This window comes from Hemibagrus wyckioides, linkage group LG04, assembly GCF_019097595.1.
Source record: "Hemibagrus wyckioides isolate EC202008001 linkage group LG04, SWU_Hwy_1.0, whole genome shotgun sequence".
NCBI lineage: Eukaryota > Metazoa > Chordata > Actinopteri > Siluriformes > Bagridae > Hemibagrus > Hemibagrus wyckioides.
This window is the reverse complement of record NC_080713.1, coordinates 10963635-10983698: the sequence shown is the minus strand read 5'-3', so window position 1 is coordinate 10983698 and position 20064 is coordinate 10963635. Positions and strand designations below refer to the sequence as shown.

Here is a 20064-nt window from a genome sequence, read left to right as displayed (position 1 = left end):
TGTGTGTGTGTGTAACTGTGTGTGTGTGTAACTGTGTGTGCGTGTGTAACTGTGTGTGTGTAACTCTGTGTGTGTGTGTAACTGTGTGTGCGTGTGTGTAACTGTGCGTGTGTGTAACTGTGTGTGTGTGTGCGTGTGTATAACTGTGTGTGCGTGTGTGTAACTGTGTGTGTGTGTGTGTAACTGTGTGTGTGTGTAATTTTGTGTGCGTGTGTGTAACTGTGTGTGTGTAACTGTGTGTGCGTGTGTGTAACTGTGTGTATGTGTAACTGTGTGTGCGTGTGTGTAACTGTGTGTGTGTGTGTGTTTTCAGGTGAACCAGGAGAATGTGGTGAAGGTAGGTCACAGGCAGGTGGTCAACATGATCAGACAGGGCGGAAACAGACTCGTCATTAAAGTGGTGACGGTCACAAGGAACCTGGACAACGATGAAAATGCAAGGAAGAAAGGTACAGCTCCTATAGGACAAAAACGCATCCACACACAAATAGCACGCATGCATACACAACCAGAAGTGTGTGGGGTTTTTTCTATGAAATGAAAACAGTTCTTTAAGTTTTACAATTAATTAAAAGTCAGTTGAGTACAAATAACTTGAGTTAAATTGTGTTCGATTATACAGTGGAGTCCAAAACCCTGAGACCACAATTTTTTGTGTTTTTTTTTTCTTTTTTTCACCAGAAACCAGAAAGTTTTAGAATTTTTAAAATACTAAAAACAATGTATTATAATATTAATTTAATATTTAATTACTATTAAATATTAACAGTTAAATACATTTTTTCTGTCTTTAATATTCAAGATTCTGCAGGTCCTTATTTAAATGTAAGCAAATCTATGAAACTGACTATGTTAAATGCTTTGTACAAAAATTCAGACACATGTTCAGATGACACTGTGAAGGATTTGAACTAAAACAAATCATGAGGTTTAGCACAAACTTGTAGCGTCCATGCCACACTGTCCTTAAAGCAAAAAAAGGGCACATATTAAGATATTCAGTTGAATATTTTTAAGATTCTACTTTTCACTCAAGTTGCTGTCAGGAAAAGAATTTAGAATGGAAATTGTTGTATTCAATCACAAAAGACTGTATAATAGAAGCACTCTTCCTAGCAGTCTCAGACTTTTGGATGCCACAGTATATACAAAATTGTAATAAATAACAGCGATAATAAGCTGAAAGAGAAATTTCAACTTGTCAATGAAAAATTAAATTGGGTCATTTTGACACGGACAGAACAGAGGGACAGAATGCCAGTGTCCTGCTGAATGCCCGTTTGGCACCTGATGCTCTCAGACCTAAACCACAGTGCAGCCATCTGCCACTTCAGACATAGACATAGAGAGAGAGAGAGAGAGAGAAATACAGCCTGTGTCTCAAATGGCACACTATGCACTAGCTCTACACACTATGAGGAGTAACATCCAGATAAGAACCCTGTTGTTATCTGATACCATGGCCCTGAATTTTAATTTCCGATTGGTCAGAAGGTGTTAGTTACTATTTTTCAATAACAGCAGCTCTGACAATAGAGCCGGCTGCATATTAATAATCTATATTAATGCACTTTTTCTAATATGTTATGGTTTCTATAGTAACACCAAATCCAGGGCATGAGAGCAGATTGTGTGAGTTATCTGAATCATTTTATTGTACTAGACACAAACACATACATAAGAATATGCGAGCCCTATCTGCAATAAAGAATGCAAAAGAAAGCAATTCGTTTTTATTTGACTAACCCTCGTGTAAATAAAACAGTGTGTATTGTTATTCCCTTTAGCACCGCCTCCTCCGAAGCGAGCACCAAGCACAGCACTGTCCATGCGCTCCAAATCTATGACATCAGAGCTGGAGGACATGGGTAAGACACACACACAGTTATTAATACACACACATTCATAATCATATACATGATACACATTCACAGACACACGTATATGCACATAATACATTATCTGGAATTATATTTGTTAATAGGGGTCATGGTGCCTTAGTGGTTAGCAAACTTGCCTTGCACCTCTGGGTTTGGGGGTTGGATTTGCATCTCCCCAAGATTTGTGGTTTCATCTGCTTTCCTCCAGTCCAAAGACATGTGATATAGGCTAATTGGCATCGCTAAATTGTTTGCAGTGTGTAAACAGATGTGTGAGTGTGTGTGCAATAGTACGTTGTCCACCCTATCCCATGCACCCTATTCCAGGAGGCTCAGAGATGGGGTGCCAACCTCCTTGTGCCTATGGCATAGGCTCTGTGCATAGAAAAAGTGGTAAAGGAGATTGGACTGGACCATCACACTCATATGAAGGCTGTCACCAGTCTCTTACTACAATGTTGAAAGCACACAATAATCAGAATATATCTTGTACCATGTGCATAACTGTATTTGTATTAGCTTAGGGTATATTATCTCTTCACACACATATGGTGATGATTCACTGTGTTCGCCCAGATCTCTCTGATATCTCTTATCTTTCTTATTTTTTGTGTGTTTATTTGTGTGTGCTCCAATCCGGGTTACCGTGAGCAGTGGATAAAGGTAAGCAGGAGTGCTTTGTCTGCACATTTCTTTACATTCCACATTGATTATTTGAATTAAATGGCACTGCATGATCACTGAGTGTGTCGTTGCATAGATGTTGATGAGCCAAGAGGTGTTTAATGAAGCAGAAGTCAGACCTTGAATACATGTGCAGTAAATGAGATTATACATTATGTGTACGCTTTAATTTTTGGCAGAAATTTTCATTTAATGGTGAGCTCTGGCATGCAAAGTCTGCCTATGCACTTTATACTGTGTTGTTGTTGTTGTAGTTGTTGTTGTTGTTGTTTTGAAATTGACAGTATGCTTTGCTTTGTCTTGTCAAAAATGGTAAAATTAAAAAAAAAAAAAATAATAGTCTGTTTACAACTTTCCAGTCTTCATTTCCTTTTAGTTAAGTACTTAATGAAATTCCCCCTGAATCTTGGATATCAATACTTGTAAGAAATGTGATTTTTTTAAAGAGTCTAATATTGATTTTGTAATTAATACTGAGTATTTTTTTTATCAACATGTTGGACTATTTATAAATGTTTTCTTATTACCCACAATTCCGTTTAAATGCCCACTGGCAGTGATGCTGCTGGCTCTAATTCATCTCTACCTAATGGCACATATGTAGCTGTTTGAGAATTCTTCTACTATGAAAAGTGATTGTGACTCTACAGGCAGCGTTCCCCTTCGCTCTCAGAGTTACACACAACCGATATCATTTCACTGGAGACACAAAAAGACAGCAACCAACAAATTAGCAGCACATCACAAATGTTGCAGTATAAATATATATAAGGGCTTTTCATGCTTGAAATAGTTCATTCTGGGTGATTGTATCTGGGGGAAAGGAATCCTGGGTTATCTTGTTTCACGTTTCACACTGCTCATACATTACGCAGGGTTAACAATTAATCCTGGTTATTCATAATCTGACGTTTCACACTGTCCATTCCTAAACCCTGGGTTCTTATTTGCCAATTTGTGATGTCAACAATCTCAATTAAATAGAGGCTTTTCTCATGCTTAGACATTTGGCCGATCTTTAAGAATTGGGACTAAAATAAAAAAATTAAGAAAAGAAAAAAAATGAAAAATTCTGTGTCTGAGCAGAATCCATTAAGCACCGTTATCTTTCACAGCTTTCTATTTTTTAAATTATTATTATTATTATTTTGTTTCTTTTTAATTTGCCGCCATTTAGTTCACCAGGTGTTCTTTGACCTGCCTGCTAATTTTCAGTCAGTTCCTTAAAGGAGAAATTCACTTCCAGAACAAAAATCTACAAATAATTTACTCACCCCCTTGTCATCCAAGATGTTCATGTCTTTCTTTCTTCCGTCGTAAAGAAATTATGTTTTTTGAGGAAAACATTTCGGGATTTTTCTCCATATAGTGGACTCCAATGGTGCCCGTAAGTTTGAACTTCCAAAATGCAGTTTAAATGCAGCCTTAAAGAGCTCTAAACCATCCCAGTCGAGGAAGAAGGGTCTTATCTAGCCAAACCATTGGTCATTTTCTTAGAAAAATAAAAAATTGTATTCTTTTTAACCACAAAAGTTCATCCAGCACTAGCTCTGGGACACTGCGTACTGCATAATCACGTCGAAAGGTCACGCGTGACGTAGGCGGAACTACAGACCCAGTGTTTACAAAGCGAACATGCAAAAACCAAGGAAGTGCAAATAAGTCAAACACTCTTTACTAACAAAAAGGTACAAGGGGAATGAATGGGTGTGTTGATATCCAGGTGCAGAGCATGCAACCACACCTTCAATCGCTCAGAAACGGACAAAGACACAACTATTCCGGAGCGGTCCTCCTTCTCCACATTAGTAAACACTGGGTCTGTAGTTCCGCCTACGTTACGCTTGACCTTCTGATGTGATTACAGTCGTAGTAGTGTCGCGGATGCACATCTCAGAGCTGGTGCTAGACAAGATTTTGTGGTTAAAAAGTATAACACTTTTTATTTTTCTAAGAAAATGACCGATCGTTTCACTAGAAAGGACCCTTCTTCCTCGGCTGGGATTGTTTAGAGCTTTTTGAAGCCGCATTTAAACTGAATTTTGGAAGTTCAAACTCATAGGCACCACTTGGAGAGTTTTCCTCAAAAAATATAATTTCTTTACAACTGAAGAAAGAAAGACACAAACATCTTGGATGACAAGGAGGTGAGTAGCTTATATTATTTGTAAATTTTTGTACCGGAAGTGAATTTCTCCTTTAAACACTCAGTTATTTCTGATTGTGCCGTCTAGGTTGTCCTGATCTAAATAGTTTCTGACCATAACTGTAAAAATAACTCTCCTCTTTGTTCCAACTGACTTATATTATTACTTTTTTCCCCTGAAACACTGCAAAGCATGTGAAATAAGGCATGTGCTGATTGCTAAGCATCTAACTGTAACATTGGAACGCTGCATGATTTCACAGTGTACACGTTTGGCACTGCAATGCAGGGTTAACACTGTAAAAGCCATACTGCAAAGCAGGGTTTTCATAATCCTGAAGAAAAAAGCAGTGATAACCCCACTTCTAAATTACACGTGTGAAATGTTCCTCTAACCGGGGTTGAAGGTGAAGTTTAGAATGACGATACCCCAGGGTTAAGAACAGTGTGAAAAGCCCTTTAACGTGTTTTAGGGTGAACTTTTCCATTAAGGGTGATTCCGTTATAGATCCGTTTAAGTGAAGTTCCTGAAGGGATTTAAGTTGTCACTGTAGACAGCTATGGGGTTCATAGTTCATCCCTCTAACAACATTCTTACTCAAATCGAGCCGTATCTGTACAGGACAGCAGATGAACCTTTATTACTTTAGTCTATAAGTAGCAATCTACCTAATGATATTACTCTATATACTTGATTAAAATAAAACTGCGAAGGATTTTTCTTTTGTATTTGATGCTCGTCGCTATACACTCCTGTGTGGTGTGTATGTGGTGTTGCACAGTCCCCGATTGTGAGGGGAAAGTCGACGAAGGCACGCTAGCCACAGTAGAGCTGCTTCTTTTATTCCTCCATAATAGTGATACATGCTTTAGATAATGTTTCTATTACTCAGAGTAACTTATAATAAAGAATACATTTTACTAGGAGGCAGTGTCAATATACAGGAAGCAGACTATTAGGCTAGCAATTCAGAAACAGGCTAATGTCATTAGCTAATCTTTAGCTAATGAATCATAGCCTTCACAGTGACACCTGGTATAAGCTATTGATTTGAGATTTGAGAAGCTAAGATTTTTGAAAGGTTAGCCTTGCTGCATAAAAATAACCAAAAGAAATTAAGACTCATAAGAATTTCACAACACCTCAGAAAAAATAGCAATATTAGCTTTACATAGCTTACATCGCCTATATGAATGCTATCTCACTAAGAGAATATTGCTAGCCATTATTCAGTCTAAGTATATGCTATAGAAATCCTGTTAGGTTAAGAGCATAGCAATGTTTTGTTTGTGTGAGAGATTTCCATCTTCCCTATATTGATCTGTGCAGTATGATTTTTTACGCTCTTTCTCCAGCCACCTTGAGGAAAAAGAAAGGTGGTAAGTGTTAGTGTTTTAGCATCATAGCATAGATTGTAGCGTTTTAGATTGGTATTCATCAAGACCATATCCAACTTCTTCCTTTTTGCATGACTGTGTTTCTGTCTTAAAGTCACAAGTTTATTAGACCTTAGACTACATTGTAGAGTTTTTAGCCATTTGCTTTAATTTTTTATACATTGCCTTATATAAACACTTCAGTAATAGTTATTCAGTTCTGGTTAAGATTCCACCTGGAGATGTAGATGAGATTATAAAAAATGTAGAAAGGAGCATATTCTGGGCTTAAATGTACTGTAATGCATTATGCATTTAATGCATTAAACAGCAGATAACTTTTTCTTAGCTTGACTTGCTGTATGGTGTTTTCCTGCATGACTGCAGCTCAGTGCTGGCAAAGTCTACAGAGTAGTACAGTTTTCAGATTCGTAATTTTGTTTTCTGATTTGTTATTTTTGTTTGTTTCATTTTATTTTTGGATTTGTTTTTTTTATGTTATTTTGTTTTCTGTTTTGTTATTTTTTTTGGATTTGTTAGTTTGTTTCCTGATTCGTTATTTTGTTTTCTGTTCTGTTTATTTTTTTTATTTGTTATTTTATTTTTGGAATTATTTTGTTTTCAGATTGTTATTTTGTTTTGTTTTTTTGTTTTTATTTGTTATTTTGTTTTCTGATTTTCTTATTTTTTGGATTTGTTATTTTGTTTTCTGATTTATTTTCTTTTCAGATTGTTTTTTTGGGGTTTTTTTTTCGTATTTGTTATTTTCTTTTCAGATTTGTTATTTTCTTTTGCACTTCTCGGCCACGCTTAAAAAAAATAAATAAATAAATAAACAGTATACATTTACACTTTGCATATTTGTTGAATATTAATGAAAGGACAATCAGATGAGAAATCTACCTGAACAACTGAACCTATGAACTCAGGATTAGTTTTAGATTGTTTATTAGTCTTGGGGAATCTTGACCCATCTTGATAGTACATACAGTATCAATCAATTAAAATCAATTTCTCATATTACAAATGAAGCTGTCCATACGTTAAGAAATTATAGTTAAGGATATGCACAGAAATGAAGCATGTATCCTACTCCTGTTTGAATCCATTGTCCTAGTATTGCGTGTGCTAATCGAGACTATTGCATCGAATTAGGGCACAAATAAGAGAACTCAGAGATCAATATGTTTTATAAAGTATGCCAGATGTTTTTGAATAGACAAAATTGTATATAATTGTTGTAAGTGTCTAAATATTAATTATTGTCAACGCTGTCTGTTGGGCTTTTTTTTTCGATCTATTTTTATTTATAATTGTAATGACATTTTTCCCTACTTTACTTCTCCCACAATACGCAAGACTGAGAATAAGCTAGGGGAAAGAGTTTGTACAGTTTATACACCCGAGGTCATGTGTCTACATCCCACTTGCTGAATCTACAAAATTGTAATAATTTAAAAGAAATAAGAGGGATCTTATGAATTGCAAGTTTGTTAATTTAGTACTATTTATTTAATTAAGTATTATTTATTTAGTCCTGAATATCTCACATAATAGTTGTTTTTTACAGTCCCCAACAAAAATAATACCTGAATTCACACAAAATGAATCAGTTCAAAAGTTCACACACATTCAATTCATAATACTCTGTTATCTATGGTATAGTTATTCAGTAGTCCCTGTTTGTGCTGACCAGTTAAACTGCCCACAGTTCTTCAGAAAAAATCCAATCTTTGCTTTTCCAGGCTATTCTGCATATTTCCGCCAGCAGAGAATAACCAATGGACTTGTACATGACTATAACAAAAGATGGAAACATTCACTCGGCAACATGATGCCTTAGGAGCAGGGGGGGTGTAAACTTTTGAACAGGATGAACTTTTTTTATTTATCTTGCTCTTTAGAAGCTATATAAGATATTTACATGTGTCCCCGAACACAAAATAATAACAATTGTACACAATCATCCTGTTCAAAATAGTATACCCCCCTGGCTCTTAATGTATGGCATTGCCTTCTTGAGCCATGTACGGCAAAGGATGTCCATTTTATATTATCCTTTCTAAGACTTTTCTATCTTTTTTATATTATTGTCAGGTGGCTTTTATTGCCATTCCTCTATATACAGTTGCTTGTATACAGTAGAACAAAATGTAATATGTTGTTTCTCCAGGACCATGGTCCAAAACGTAACAATAGAGTAGCACAGTACACAAGAATACACAACAAAATGAGATGAGAGTGGAACATGAATATATAAATTAGTCAGAACAGTTGTGTGGGAAAACTAGTGCAACAGTTGCGTAGTGTAGTAGTAATAAGTGCAGCAGCATTTTGCTGTTAAACCAATTACTTAGCAACACTACAGTCAGTGGAATTATACAGGTTAGGCTAAAAAGATCATGTTGTTATGTGATATAACAGCATGGCTGGACCACACGATCAGCACCCTTGTTTTACGTACATGTCTACCAAGTCAAAAATCCATGACTGATGCTTCGCCACTTATACTTTAAAAAGTTGTTTTTATTAACATAATATCATATCGCAAGCAGCACTACTTCAGAAACAACAGGATTGCCATTTTGGACTTTTGTGCTATTGTGTCTTTGCATTTAACAACAGTAGATTTAACCAGCCTTATCTCCATCATCTTCCAACCACCACCACTAATCATCACATCTTTAATTTCCCAAGACTCTTAATGCATTTATCACCCTTTTGTCGTTCTTGGTCTAAATATTTCCAGTTAAAACAGGTTCCAAGCACAGCCCCTTTAAAAAGCTGGAATCATTTCAAAAGGAAGTTGAGGGACCTTTGTGCAAAATGGTGTATACAGACTGGGAAATGTGAGGTAGATGCAATTTATATCAAGAGGTTGTGAGAGTGGGTGAAGAAGTTACTTCAGGCTTTGTGGCTGATTCATACATGGCATGACCTTACTGTACGTCACCTACTCCCAACATTGCCCTGCCCAATTTAAACTGGACAGATGAAAACATTCAAGAAAAGACATATGAAGACAACCTCGCAAGAGATCGGTTTAGTTCCTTCGTTTAAAGTTAACCATTAGTTCATTACAGATGTTAGTGATGATAGCGAGAATTGTAAAAAGAGTACGAAAAATTTGATTTAAAAATGTGTAGAAATTTAAGAAGTAATCTGGGGTCATGTGTGTCATCTAAATGCCTGTGTTTATGAATGTAAGTATGCAGGGATGTATACCGTATCTACAGTAGAGCGTGTAAATCTATGCATCTGTAGAGTCTGTAGTGGGTTAAATCATGCTTCTCTCCCCATCTCTGTGTAGATACTCAGTCTTCTAATGTTGAGGGTCTGAAGAAGAGGATTGTTTTTCAAGTCACACTAAGTAATCACACAAAAATGCATGGAGGCTTTGAACAGAAAACAAAAGAATACATAATGAAAAAAGGAAAACAGTGAATCGCTTGCATGCAGCTCGGCAGCAGTGACTAAAGCACACTGCAAAATACTACAGAGCTTGCACGGCTTTGAAGGCTGTATTTTCTGAGGCCTTTTTTGTTTTTGTACATTTATTATTGCTTTTAATTTCATCAAAACCGTGCTTTTGATGAAAAGATTAATGCAATTATCAGCTTTTGGCACCATGGAGATTTTCCTTTTTATAGGCGTCAAAAGTTGTCAGTATCCTTCCTCTGTTTTTTCAGTGTGCAGTGTTTTTTTGTCTGCCGCAGATAAAGTGGACGAAGTGCCTCCGTCCCAGAAAAACACAAGGGACAACAGCTCAGCGGACATGAGAGTGGCCACCATTAAACCTCGCCCCTCCAGCCGTTGCTTGGTCACGCCTACTGACTTCAATGTAATTCTGCATCTTGCCACTGTTTTTAAAAGTGCTTCAACTCACAGCCTACACCTTATTCACTATATAGGCCACATAGACACACTCACTATGCATGTGTCCCAAACCACATAAGTCACTAGTCACTATATAGATCATGCTGAATTACCACCATTACAAATGCCTCATCATCAGTGCACTCTGGACGTGTCCCAAACCACATACTCTAGTCACTATATAGATCATACTGAATTACCACCATTACAAATGCCTCATCATCAGTGCACTCTGGACGTGTCCCAAACCACACACCATCTTCTCTGTAAAGGCTATACAGAGCTGCAGAATACATTGGGCTAAGGTGAGTCTGAATATATTTCTTTATGTACTTATGATGCTGAATGCTTATATTTCTATTTGGCAGGCCATTTATGAACGGCAAGGTGTAGCTGTTGTTCCTCCCACCGTTCCTAGCGGACCACAGGGGGCATACTTGGGTGTACCAAAGGGAACAATGAAGAGACAAAAGTCTATTGGTAAGTAATTTATAACATTTTGGCACATTACACCAATCAGGCATAGCATTATGACCACCTGCCTATCATTGTGTTGGTCCCCCTTTTGCTGCAAAACAGCCCTGACCCATCATGCACTGTGTAATCTGACACCTCAGAACCAGCATTAACTTCTTCAGCAATTTGAGCAACAGTAGCTCGTCTGTTGGATCGGATCACACGGTCCAGCCTTCACTCAGCACGTGCATCAATGAGCCTTGGCCACCCATGACCCTGTTGCCGGTTCACCACTGTTTCTTTCTTAGAACAGCTTTGATAGATACTGACCACTGCACACTGGGAACACCCCACAAAAGCTGTAATAATCAGTGTTATTCACTTCACCTCTCAGTGCTCATAATGTTATGTCTGGCTATGATCGATGTTGTAGCATTTTAACCATATACTTTTTTGACAGAGATTAAGCTGTAACATAATGTGCATCAACAGTTTTAGTGCACAGTTATATAAGCATATGTTCACAATTACTTGCTAATCTGCTTTTCAGAATTACTTAAATGTCTGCTTCTGTGAAAACAATTGCCATTTACTGTATAGTTTTTTAAGGTCTCACCCTTTCTTCATTTTATTGCTCTTACACCACTACATACATACTTCATGATGCTGTTCCTTGTCTTATAACTATGCATAGTAAAAAAAAAAAAAGAAGGTAAATTTAAATTTAGACACTTTTCAGTGGTAGGGTTAGACCTTGAGAGTTTAAAGACTGAAAACATCAATTTATTTTTCTGTAAGACCCTTACAATTCTGTCCTTTGTTAATGTTAGTAGCTGAAGAATGCCACTTTATGGACTATATCCCAGGTCAATATTGTGCTTACTTCATGGCACAAATATTTTATCCAACCAGAAATCTCCTGTGGCTCTATTTTTGTACTTGTTGATTGCTATTCCCAGGGCAGATAACATCTTTTATCACAAAACAGGTTCTGTCTCGCCAGCTGAGCCTAGTTCATTAAGTTATCGTTAAATTAGGCTGATCTTGCCACTCAAAATTCCTTTGCTAGAGCTATCGAAAGTAATTATGCAACTGGAAATTGCATTTCAATAAGTGTTAATTTTATTATTCATGGTCCTTCAAATGCCTCCCTGACCATATGGCCGACGGCAGGGAATTATGCAATTGATGTCACTTCTTATCAGACCTAACACAGCCACTGGGCCAAGAGCAGATGCATGTATATGTATGCTTTTGGAAATGCCTCACCAAACATTGAAATGCATTTGGAGTTAGATAAAGTTTCATTTACCCTTTAGCCACATTAAATTGTACAATTAAGCCTGTGCCTCCTGAACAGTGTTGTTAATTATCTAGTGACATAAGAAAAGAATAAAATGTGTGAGCAGGCTAACTTGAATATTAACTCATAGCATGTAAGTCCTTTCGATGCAGTTCTTTATAGGCGTAAACTGAGACATTTTTGTGAATGAATTAGTTGTGATAGTCAAATTACATATGCCCTCTTTGTATTGTCTAGGTATTACGGAAGAAGAAAAGCAGTTCCTGACTCCTCCATTGCTAAAGTTCACGCGGAGCCTTTCAATGCCTGATACATCAGAAGACATTCCACCTCCACCTGGAATCTCCCCTCCATCACCCCCTTTTAACTCCAATGCCCCCAACAGCCGAGGATATAGCAACAACCAGCCTGGCTTTATGCAACCCCAAGCAGGCAGAGGATACAGAAATACCAATACCATCAACAGAGGTCGAGGTGGTTTCCTGCGACAAAACTCAGACCAGTATGACACTTCAAACTCCATATCAAACCAGCACAATTCCCGAAATAGAAACAGAGCCTCAGTCCCTGAGAACCCATATTCAGAAGTAGGAAACAAGGCCACTTATGTCCCAGCTAAGCCCGCCCGCAGGAAAGGGATGTTAGTAAAGCAGCCAAATGTGGAAGATAGTCCTGAGAAGACCTGCTCCATTCCAATCCCCACCATCATTGTTAAAGAACCATCCACTAGCAGCAGTGGAAAAAGTAGTCAGGGAAGCAGCATGGAGATTGAGACAAACACTTTGGACCATCCAGGCCAGCTGAGACCTGAGGATAGTCTCAATGTAAATAATCCCTTTGCCGCTGCTATTGCTGGGGCGGTAAGAGACCGGGAAAAGAGGCTGGAAGCACGTAGGAATTCCCCCGCATTTCTTTCCACAGATTTGGGGGATGAGGATTTACCAATGCCCACTCCAACCCCTCGTTTGCACCACTCAAAATCCATTGATGAGGGAATGTTTGCAAATGATGAAGGGCTTCGGACACTCATGGCACCACCTGCTTCGCTGCTTACTGTTTCACAAGGAGGTGGAGGAGAGAGTGATGGAGGTGGGGGGAGTGGTAGTGGTGGCAATGTGACAGACTTTAACACCCCTGAACCTGTGATTGTACGTGAACCTCTGAACACACGAACAAGGAACTGCCCTGATCTGGACAGTCCAGTAAGCCTTCCAGCAACAATAAAGACCTATAGCACCAATGGTGAAGGATACCTACACCCAGTTACAGGTAAAGCTCTTGATCCCAATTCCCCATTAGCTTTGGCTCTGGCAGCCCGAGACAGAGCTATAAAAGAGCAAGCACAGCCGCCACCACCTTCCCCAAAGCTGGAGCCTCACAAACCAGATATCAACCAACCCCTGTTTATTGATACCAAGCTTCGCTCAGGCATTGAGGCCAAATTTGCTGCCTCTGTTTGTACAGGCCGGGCCGGTCTGCGGAGGCAGATGACAGAGTCTAAATATGAAGCAGAAGGTACAAAAGATAGCAAGCAGGAAGAGGAAAAGAAGAACATGGTGATTGACATTGTAGATACATCACAGCAGAAGCCAGCAGGATTGCTGATGGTGCACACAGTGGATGGAGTTAAAGCGGAAGAAAATAACATAAATGATGAAGAAAAAGAAGAAATGGCATCTCTACAGAACACAGAAATTAGAGACTCAGACTCCAAACCTCAATCAACTCCCAACTCCCAGACATCTGCCCCATCCCGAACAAAAAGTATCACAGCAGGTGGCTCAGTGGATGAACCTATCAAACTGCCTTTTCGAATTCCCCCTCCACCACTGGCCTCTGTAGATATTGATGAGGAATTTGTGTTTGCTGAACCTTTACCACCTCCATTAGAGTTTGCCAACAGTATTGACATTCCTGAGGACCAAGTAGCAGAGATTATTAAACAGAGAAAAAACAGCATACAAGGAGGGCCTTTACCCCCATACCACCCCCATGCTCCTCCACCCATCAATGCAGAACTGAAACGTCCTGGGATACTAAACTGCATTCCCCCTTCCAGCTACCCTCCACCACCTTCTGAGAGCTTTGAGCCAATCACAGACTCTGGAATAGAAATGGATAGCCGAAGTAGCGGAGACCCCCACCTAGAGACCACCAGCACCATCTCTACCGTGTCCAGCATCTCAACACTGTCTTCAGAAGGCAGTGAGGCTTTGGACACCTGCACAGTCTATGCAGACGGGCAGGTCTTCCTGGTGGACCGACCCCCTGTGCCACCCAAGCCAAAAATGAAGCCCATCATCAAGAGCAATGCACTTTACAGGGACCCCTTGATTGAGGAGAGTCCCGAATCCTTCAATCAACCCCCACCTGCACCTCCTCCACCACAATCAGAGCCCCCCAAAACACCCACACAGAGAGCTTCTAAGCTGTGGAGGGAACCTCCTGACCTCCGCAGTCCCCCCTCATCTAATCCAGATCCTAAGGCAAATGTTATTAGTGAGCTCAGCTCCATCCTGCAGCACATGAATAAGGAAAAATCCCCAAAACAGGGTGATTCCCTTGATTCTCCAACAGGACCCAGGAGCTTTACAAACAGGTGAGAGACAATCTTATACTGATTTGCATGTAATATATATGGTATATACCTTTATCGTCCATTTTATTAGGAAAACCTGTACACCTGCACATTCATACAGTTATCTAATCAGGGCAGGTAGAAGTAGCTCAGTGGTCAAGATGTAGTGTAGAAGGTTTTGGAGTTCAAATCCCAGGACCAGTAAATTGCCCTTGAGCAAGGCCCTTAACCCGTAACTACTCAGTTGTATAAATGAGATTTATGAAAGACATTAGTGAGCTCACCACTTTCATTTCTGGTAATTGTATGTTGCCTTGTGATGAATGCAGGCCATCCCTCTGTAAAGACAGTAACTGTAAAATCATTAAATATCATTATATTTTCAGTTATTTAACATGTGCTGCATTGTTACTCTTAATGGTTAGCAACAAAAATCACAAACCGCACAATTTTGTGCTGCTCTGTAACAGTACAAATGATTTGCTTATGCATACGACTGCCCTTTTGACTTTCACAGCCTTTGCGGTGTGACTCGTGTGCTATTTATGAGTCGGTCTGCTCACTGTGATGCTAGTTGCTGGCTTGAATTGTTTACTGTAATGCTAGTAAAAATGCTAGTGTGTGGGTTGACTTGCATACTACAATGTTTGTTTGGTGGGTTAGCCTAGTATGGCTGTGTGCACGCTGTTTGTGTTAGCATATTTGACAGGTAGACTTCAATATAATTGGGAGTGTTTGCCTAGCTTGGCTAAAAAATGTGTTTTGATAAAAATAGATGATAAGATATTTTACTTAGCAGGCAAATTTTAATTGACACATTATCGTAACAAGCCTACTAACAGGAAGTGAAAAATTATTAGCAACAGTTAGGCTGTTGCTAGCTACTGATAATCACCCATTCATTGCAAACAGCGTCTACCAAAATGTTAACCTTAAACACACTCGATCATGTACTTTCTGGCGCTGTATAACACACTGTTGCCTAGTGAAATGAAAAAAGTATAGCACATAGTGTAATACTGGCCGTTGTTAATATGGTTTAATCAATTTTTGGCATTTTAAATGCAGACCTATACAGCTATCTTATGATATTTATTAGTAACAATTTTATTTTCTGTTCGTTATTTTACTATTACTGTTTTAGTAAATAAATATGTCAATATGAACAAAAGATTAAATCTGCTATGGCACATGCTCACTAAAATTAAACAGTTAAAGAACAGAAAGACCAGATGAAATGTTTCAACTATCTTCATCTATTTCTGCATGATCCGATGCATTGCACAGCTGCCATATGATTGGCTGGTTGGATAATTGCATGAATGAGGAGGTATACATGTGTTCCTAATAAAGTGGATGCTAGGTCTATAGTGTACTATATAATCTGTTTACTGTCTGTGGCTGAGACTTACTGCTGTACTTGTATATGTGGTGTAATTTATCATTGCTTGAAAAGTCTACTTTTTTCACATTTTCCCATCAAACATCTGAACTTATACATACCTCACCCAGTCTACATTTTTATTGTTCCACTTCACACACCTAAGCAGGTCAGTCCTTATCCTTTATTTTATTTATTACACACATGCATGTGTTTTAATTTGGAATATAATGACCACAGGCTTTTAATATACACTGTTACACATTGTGACTGCTCCCTCTAGTGGCTGTATATGGGAAGTACAAACCCATTTAACCTTTTTTTTTTTTTCAGATTATGATACATATACCATCAGCCATAAGATTAAAACCACCTGCCAAATATTGTGTAGGTTGGTCTTGTGTAACTAGCTGTGTCATCTTCCTCAAAATATTCCTGAACAATTATAGGAGTGTGGCAAGGAGCAGTATCCTGCTAAATGAGGCCGCTGCCATTGAACTGACAATATACCCCATCACTTGATAGGTGCCATTGTAATAAGGCATTGTTATTTATTTACTTCACCTGTTAGAGGTTTAAATGTCATGGCTGATGGGTATTTCTGTGTATACCTACCTACCTACCTACATACATACATACATACATACATACATACATACATACATACATTAACATGGATTTTAATTTTTTTTTTAGTATGTGTATTTGTACAAGTTTGAGTAAAACCCAATGAGCCAGCTTAAATCAAACTTGTTTCCTTATATAAGGAGACATGAGGAAAATCTTTTATACAAAGGAATTAACATGGTCAATATGACAAATTTGCTTACATTCAAATAAATAGTGTGTCGTGAATATTGAATAGAAGTGTAGTATGTAGTACTGAAGAAACATACTGCAGTGCCTCAAACATACTACCCCTGTGCCTCAGGGGATTCCACCCAGTACTCCGGTTTCCTCCCACTGTCCAAAAACATGCTTTGCAGGCTGATTGGCATCTCTAGTGTGTGCATGGGCGTGTGAGTGTGTGTGCGATTGTGTCCTGTGATAGACTGGCATCCTGTCCAGAGTGTACACTGCTTTGTGCCCTGAGACTCCTGGGATAAGCTCCAGGTTCCCCACAACCCAGTAGGATAAAATGTAGAGAATGGATGAGTTGATGGACGGATATTTTGCATAGTTAATGCATAGTTATCAAAAATTAATAATTGTGTGTGTGCAAATAGTAAGAACAGTATTTTATCCTTATTTCAAAGGATAAGGATCAAGATGTGTGACACTTTTTTTCCTTTTCAATGATCAATTACTGTGGATTAACTCTCTCTCTCTCTCTCTCTCTCTCTCTCTCTCTCTATATATATATATATATATATATATATATATATATATCCCTCTTTCTCTCTCTTTTTTCAGGGATTCTGCCATTCCCTCTGTCTCAGGTACCCAGCGCTCCACTGCTCTAACATTCACCACTCCATCCACTCCTCCCTCCATCCTTCCTTCAGTCACCTCCCCTCCTGCAACAAGCCCCACTCCTTCCACACCAGGTCCCGCTTTTTCTCCGGCACCGACCCCGCCTCTTTGCCCATTTGGAAGCCGCTCAGCATCTCCTCTCTCGCTCTTGCACTCGTCCTCCTCGTCCTCATCTTCATCCAACTCCAAGCCGTTTTCCAGCAAGCCCGTCCTGCTGTGGTCCAAGCATGACGTCGCAGACTGGCTGGAGAGCCTCAACATGGCTGAACACAGAGACGCCTTCATGGAGAACGAGATCGAGGGATCTCACCTGCCAAACTTGCAAAAAGACGACCTCATCGATCTGGGAGTGACACGCGTCGGCCATCGCATGAACATCGAGAGGGCGCTTAAGCTGCTGATGGACAGATAAAGCAAAGACGAGTGCACTTTTTCTTCCCTTGCCTTCTGTCTCTCCCTACACAAATGCTGAGCAGGAAGGACTATAAGTAAGGACACTCGCTTTTCACACATCCTTCCCAAGCGTGTGAACGAGTGTGTGAGAAAAAAAAAACACTTCTGATTCATTTTGGGACCACTCTGACTTTTTCAGATCGCCAGCTGAGCTGGAGGCTTTTTTCTATCTTTGCTAGAAAAAAAATATTTCATCACTATAAAAATATTTGGCGGTTAACTTGCAGCAAACACACACTGGAACAAAAAAGACGTGTCAGTTTGTGTTCTTTTCTTTTTCCTTTCTTTACTTGTGTGTGTGTGTGTGTGTGTGTGTGTGTGTGTGTGAATGAGACCCAAGCCAAAAATGGGAGGACAGTCGTTCTACAGACTGCAGAGCCGTGCTTGTTAGCGCTAAAGAGTATAAACATATGACAAAAACAGAAATATAACAGAAATTCTCTCAGAATTTCTCACTTCCTCGTGTTAGAAATGCAGATGTAATTGTTTTGTTTTTTTATTTATTTACAAATATTACTTACCAGTTTGGTTAAAATCATGTATGGTTAGTTAGCTGGCTAACAAGATATGAAAGCTAAAGACGTTCTTCTTCCTGTTTCCAGACTTCCATGACACACTTACTTTTTCATATACAAGCTCAAGAACACTGGTGGTCTGTGATCTTCAGACAGCCTAGAGAATCTGTCTTAGCTGGGCATGAGCCGCATCTAGGGATCAATATCACGATAATCAGGATAAACAATTCATTATGGATTGAACTATTATTATTATTATTATTATTATTATTGTTATTATTATTACTATTGAGACAATATGCTATTAGACACAAACATATATATATATATATATATATATATATATATATATATATATATATATATATATATATATACACATATATAATTTTTTTTTCCATTTTATTTATTTACTTTAAGCATGCTAAATTACACTGCTAAATTGATATTCCCCAGTCCTGCTCAATATGGCAAAATTATAACAAAATATATGCAATTATATTCTTCATTTTCGTCTAAAATAAAAATGTCTCCTCATGCTTCAGAACAGGACATTGAGTACTACATCCCCAAACATGCTGCCACACCATCCTCCATGATGATATACAAGGTGCTGAATATCGTGATAACTGACATCGGCACATGCCTAGTGACAAATACACACACACACACACACACACACACACACACACACACTTACAGACCTGTCATATCAGTACAGGAGCTCCAGTGTAGCAGCCCCTCCTGTGTGTGTGTGAGTGTGTGTGTGTGTTCCTTTTTTCCTTTTCGTCTTCCTTGTGACTGAAGGGTGGATTTATCCATCAGCTCGGAATAACTCAAAATCAAAAGTGTGCCACTACTCTATATATTTTTTTTCCCAGACAGACTCTCATTTACAATCACGCTATCGCAATAGATTTCTAGAACTGTAGCCGTCTGCATTATTTATATACACATATGAGGTGTGAGATGATCCCCCTACTTCTCTCAGTGTCCATGTCTCTCACTTTTCCTCCTCCTTCCTTTCTTTATCTCTCTTCATCTCAAATTTTCACCTGTTTTTTGCCTTCCTTCACTTTCTTTCTCGCCATTATTTCTTTTTTCTCTCGTGTCTTTCACTTCTTCATGTCTCTGATGTATGCATTCATGTATAGATAAAAAATAATGAAAAAAGAAAAGGACTTCTCTGGATAGCAGACGCATGGTTGTGGGATTTTGTGTAGTCTTTATGGGTTTCCCTAAAAAAGAGCAACCAAATAAACTTTAAGGGTTCTTTATCTGATCGTCCAAATCCTAGAAATTGATGCTGGTCAAAGATACAAAGCTTAAAGCCCTCAAATTCAAATTCAGTCATAAAAAAAGCAAGAGATCTTCTCTAAACGTGTTTCTAAAAGCTGACAAACATCAGGCTTGGTCTGACCCCACACTGTGCAGATCCAGGAGATAAAGTTATATCATTAAACCATCCTATTTTATTAGAACATATAGGCCCTCGTGTCTTAAGATGCCTTAACTGTATTCCATCCGTTAAACAGCGGCTTTTCATTCGTAATCTTTTCACACAGTTTTCCAGCTTCACAGTGAGAAGAGACTCGTTACTCCTTACTGATGTATTTCTTCTTTTTTTTTCCTCTTCCTTACCTTCTGTCCGTCTTTTCATCATCGATCATCTCTCCTTCACTTACTCGTCTCCCCATTTATGTCTTACTCCATCCTTTTCGTCTTTTCTTTCTTTCTCCTTCGTCTCCATCTTCCTTCCTTCCTTCCTATAAAGCCTAACCTGCCATAAAAGCATTGCTCCGCATTATTACAGAGAGTCTATTTTTTAAAACTGTAAAGCCTATGTGTAAGGAAAGGCACGGTATAAATAATAATAAAAAAAGATTTCTTATTGTCATTATTATAAACGATCGGATTGTTAATCAGGAACTAGTTGATTTTA

General features: G+C 38.6%; 1 protein-coding gene across 1 annotated transcript in view; it reads left to right on the top strand.

Moving 5' to 3' along the window:
• LOC131352343 (SH3 and multiple ankyrin repeat domains protein 2-like) overlaps positions 1-18442 on the top strand; it is a 132912-nt gene extending 114470 nt beyond the window's left edge. Inside the window, exons 17-25 of the mRNA XM_058388366.1 lie at positions 314-449; positions 1788-1868; positions 2535-2543; positions 6067-6090; positions 9398-9457; positions 9804-9928; positions 10332-10443; positions 11960-14321; positions 17095-18442. Of these exons, the coding sequence (XP_058244349.1) occupies positions 314-449; positions 1788-1868; positions 2535-2543; positions 6067-6090; positions 9398-9457; positions 9804-9928; positions 10332-10443; positions 11960-14321; positions 17095-17566 (3381 nt within the window). The 3' untranslated portion in view covers positions 17567-18442. The remainder of the gene's footprint in view (positions 1-313; positions 450-1787; positions 1869-2534; positions 2544-6066; positions 6091-9397; positions 9458-9803; positions 9929-10331; positions 10444-11959; positions 14322-17094) is intronic.
• Positions 18443-20064: the final 1622 nt, after the last annotated feature.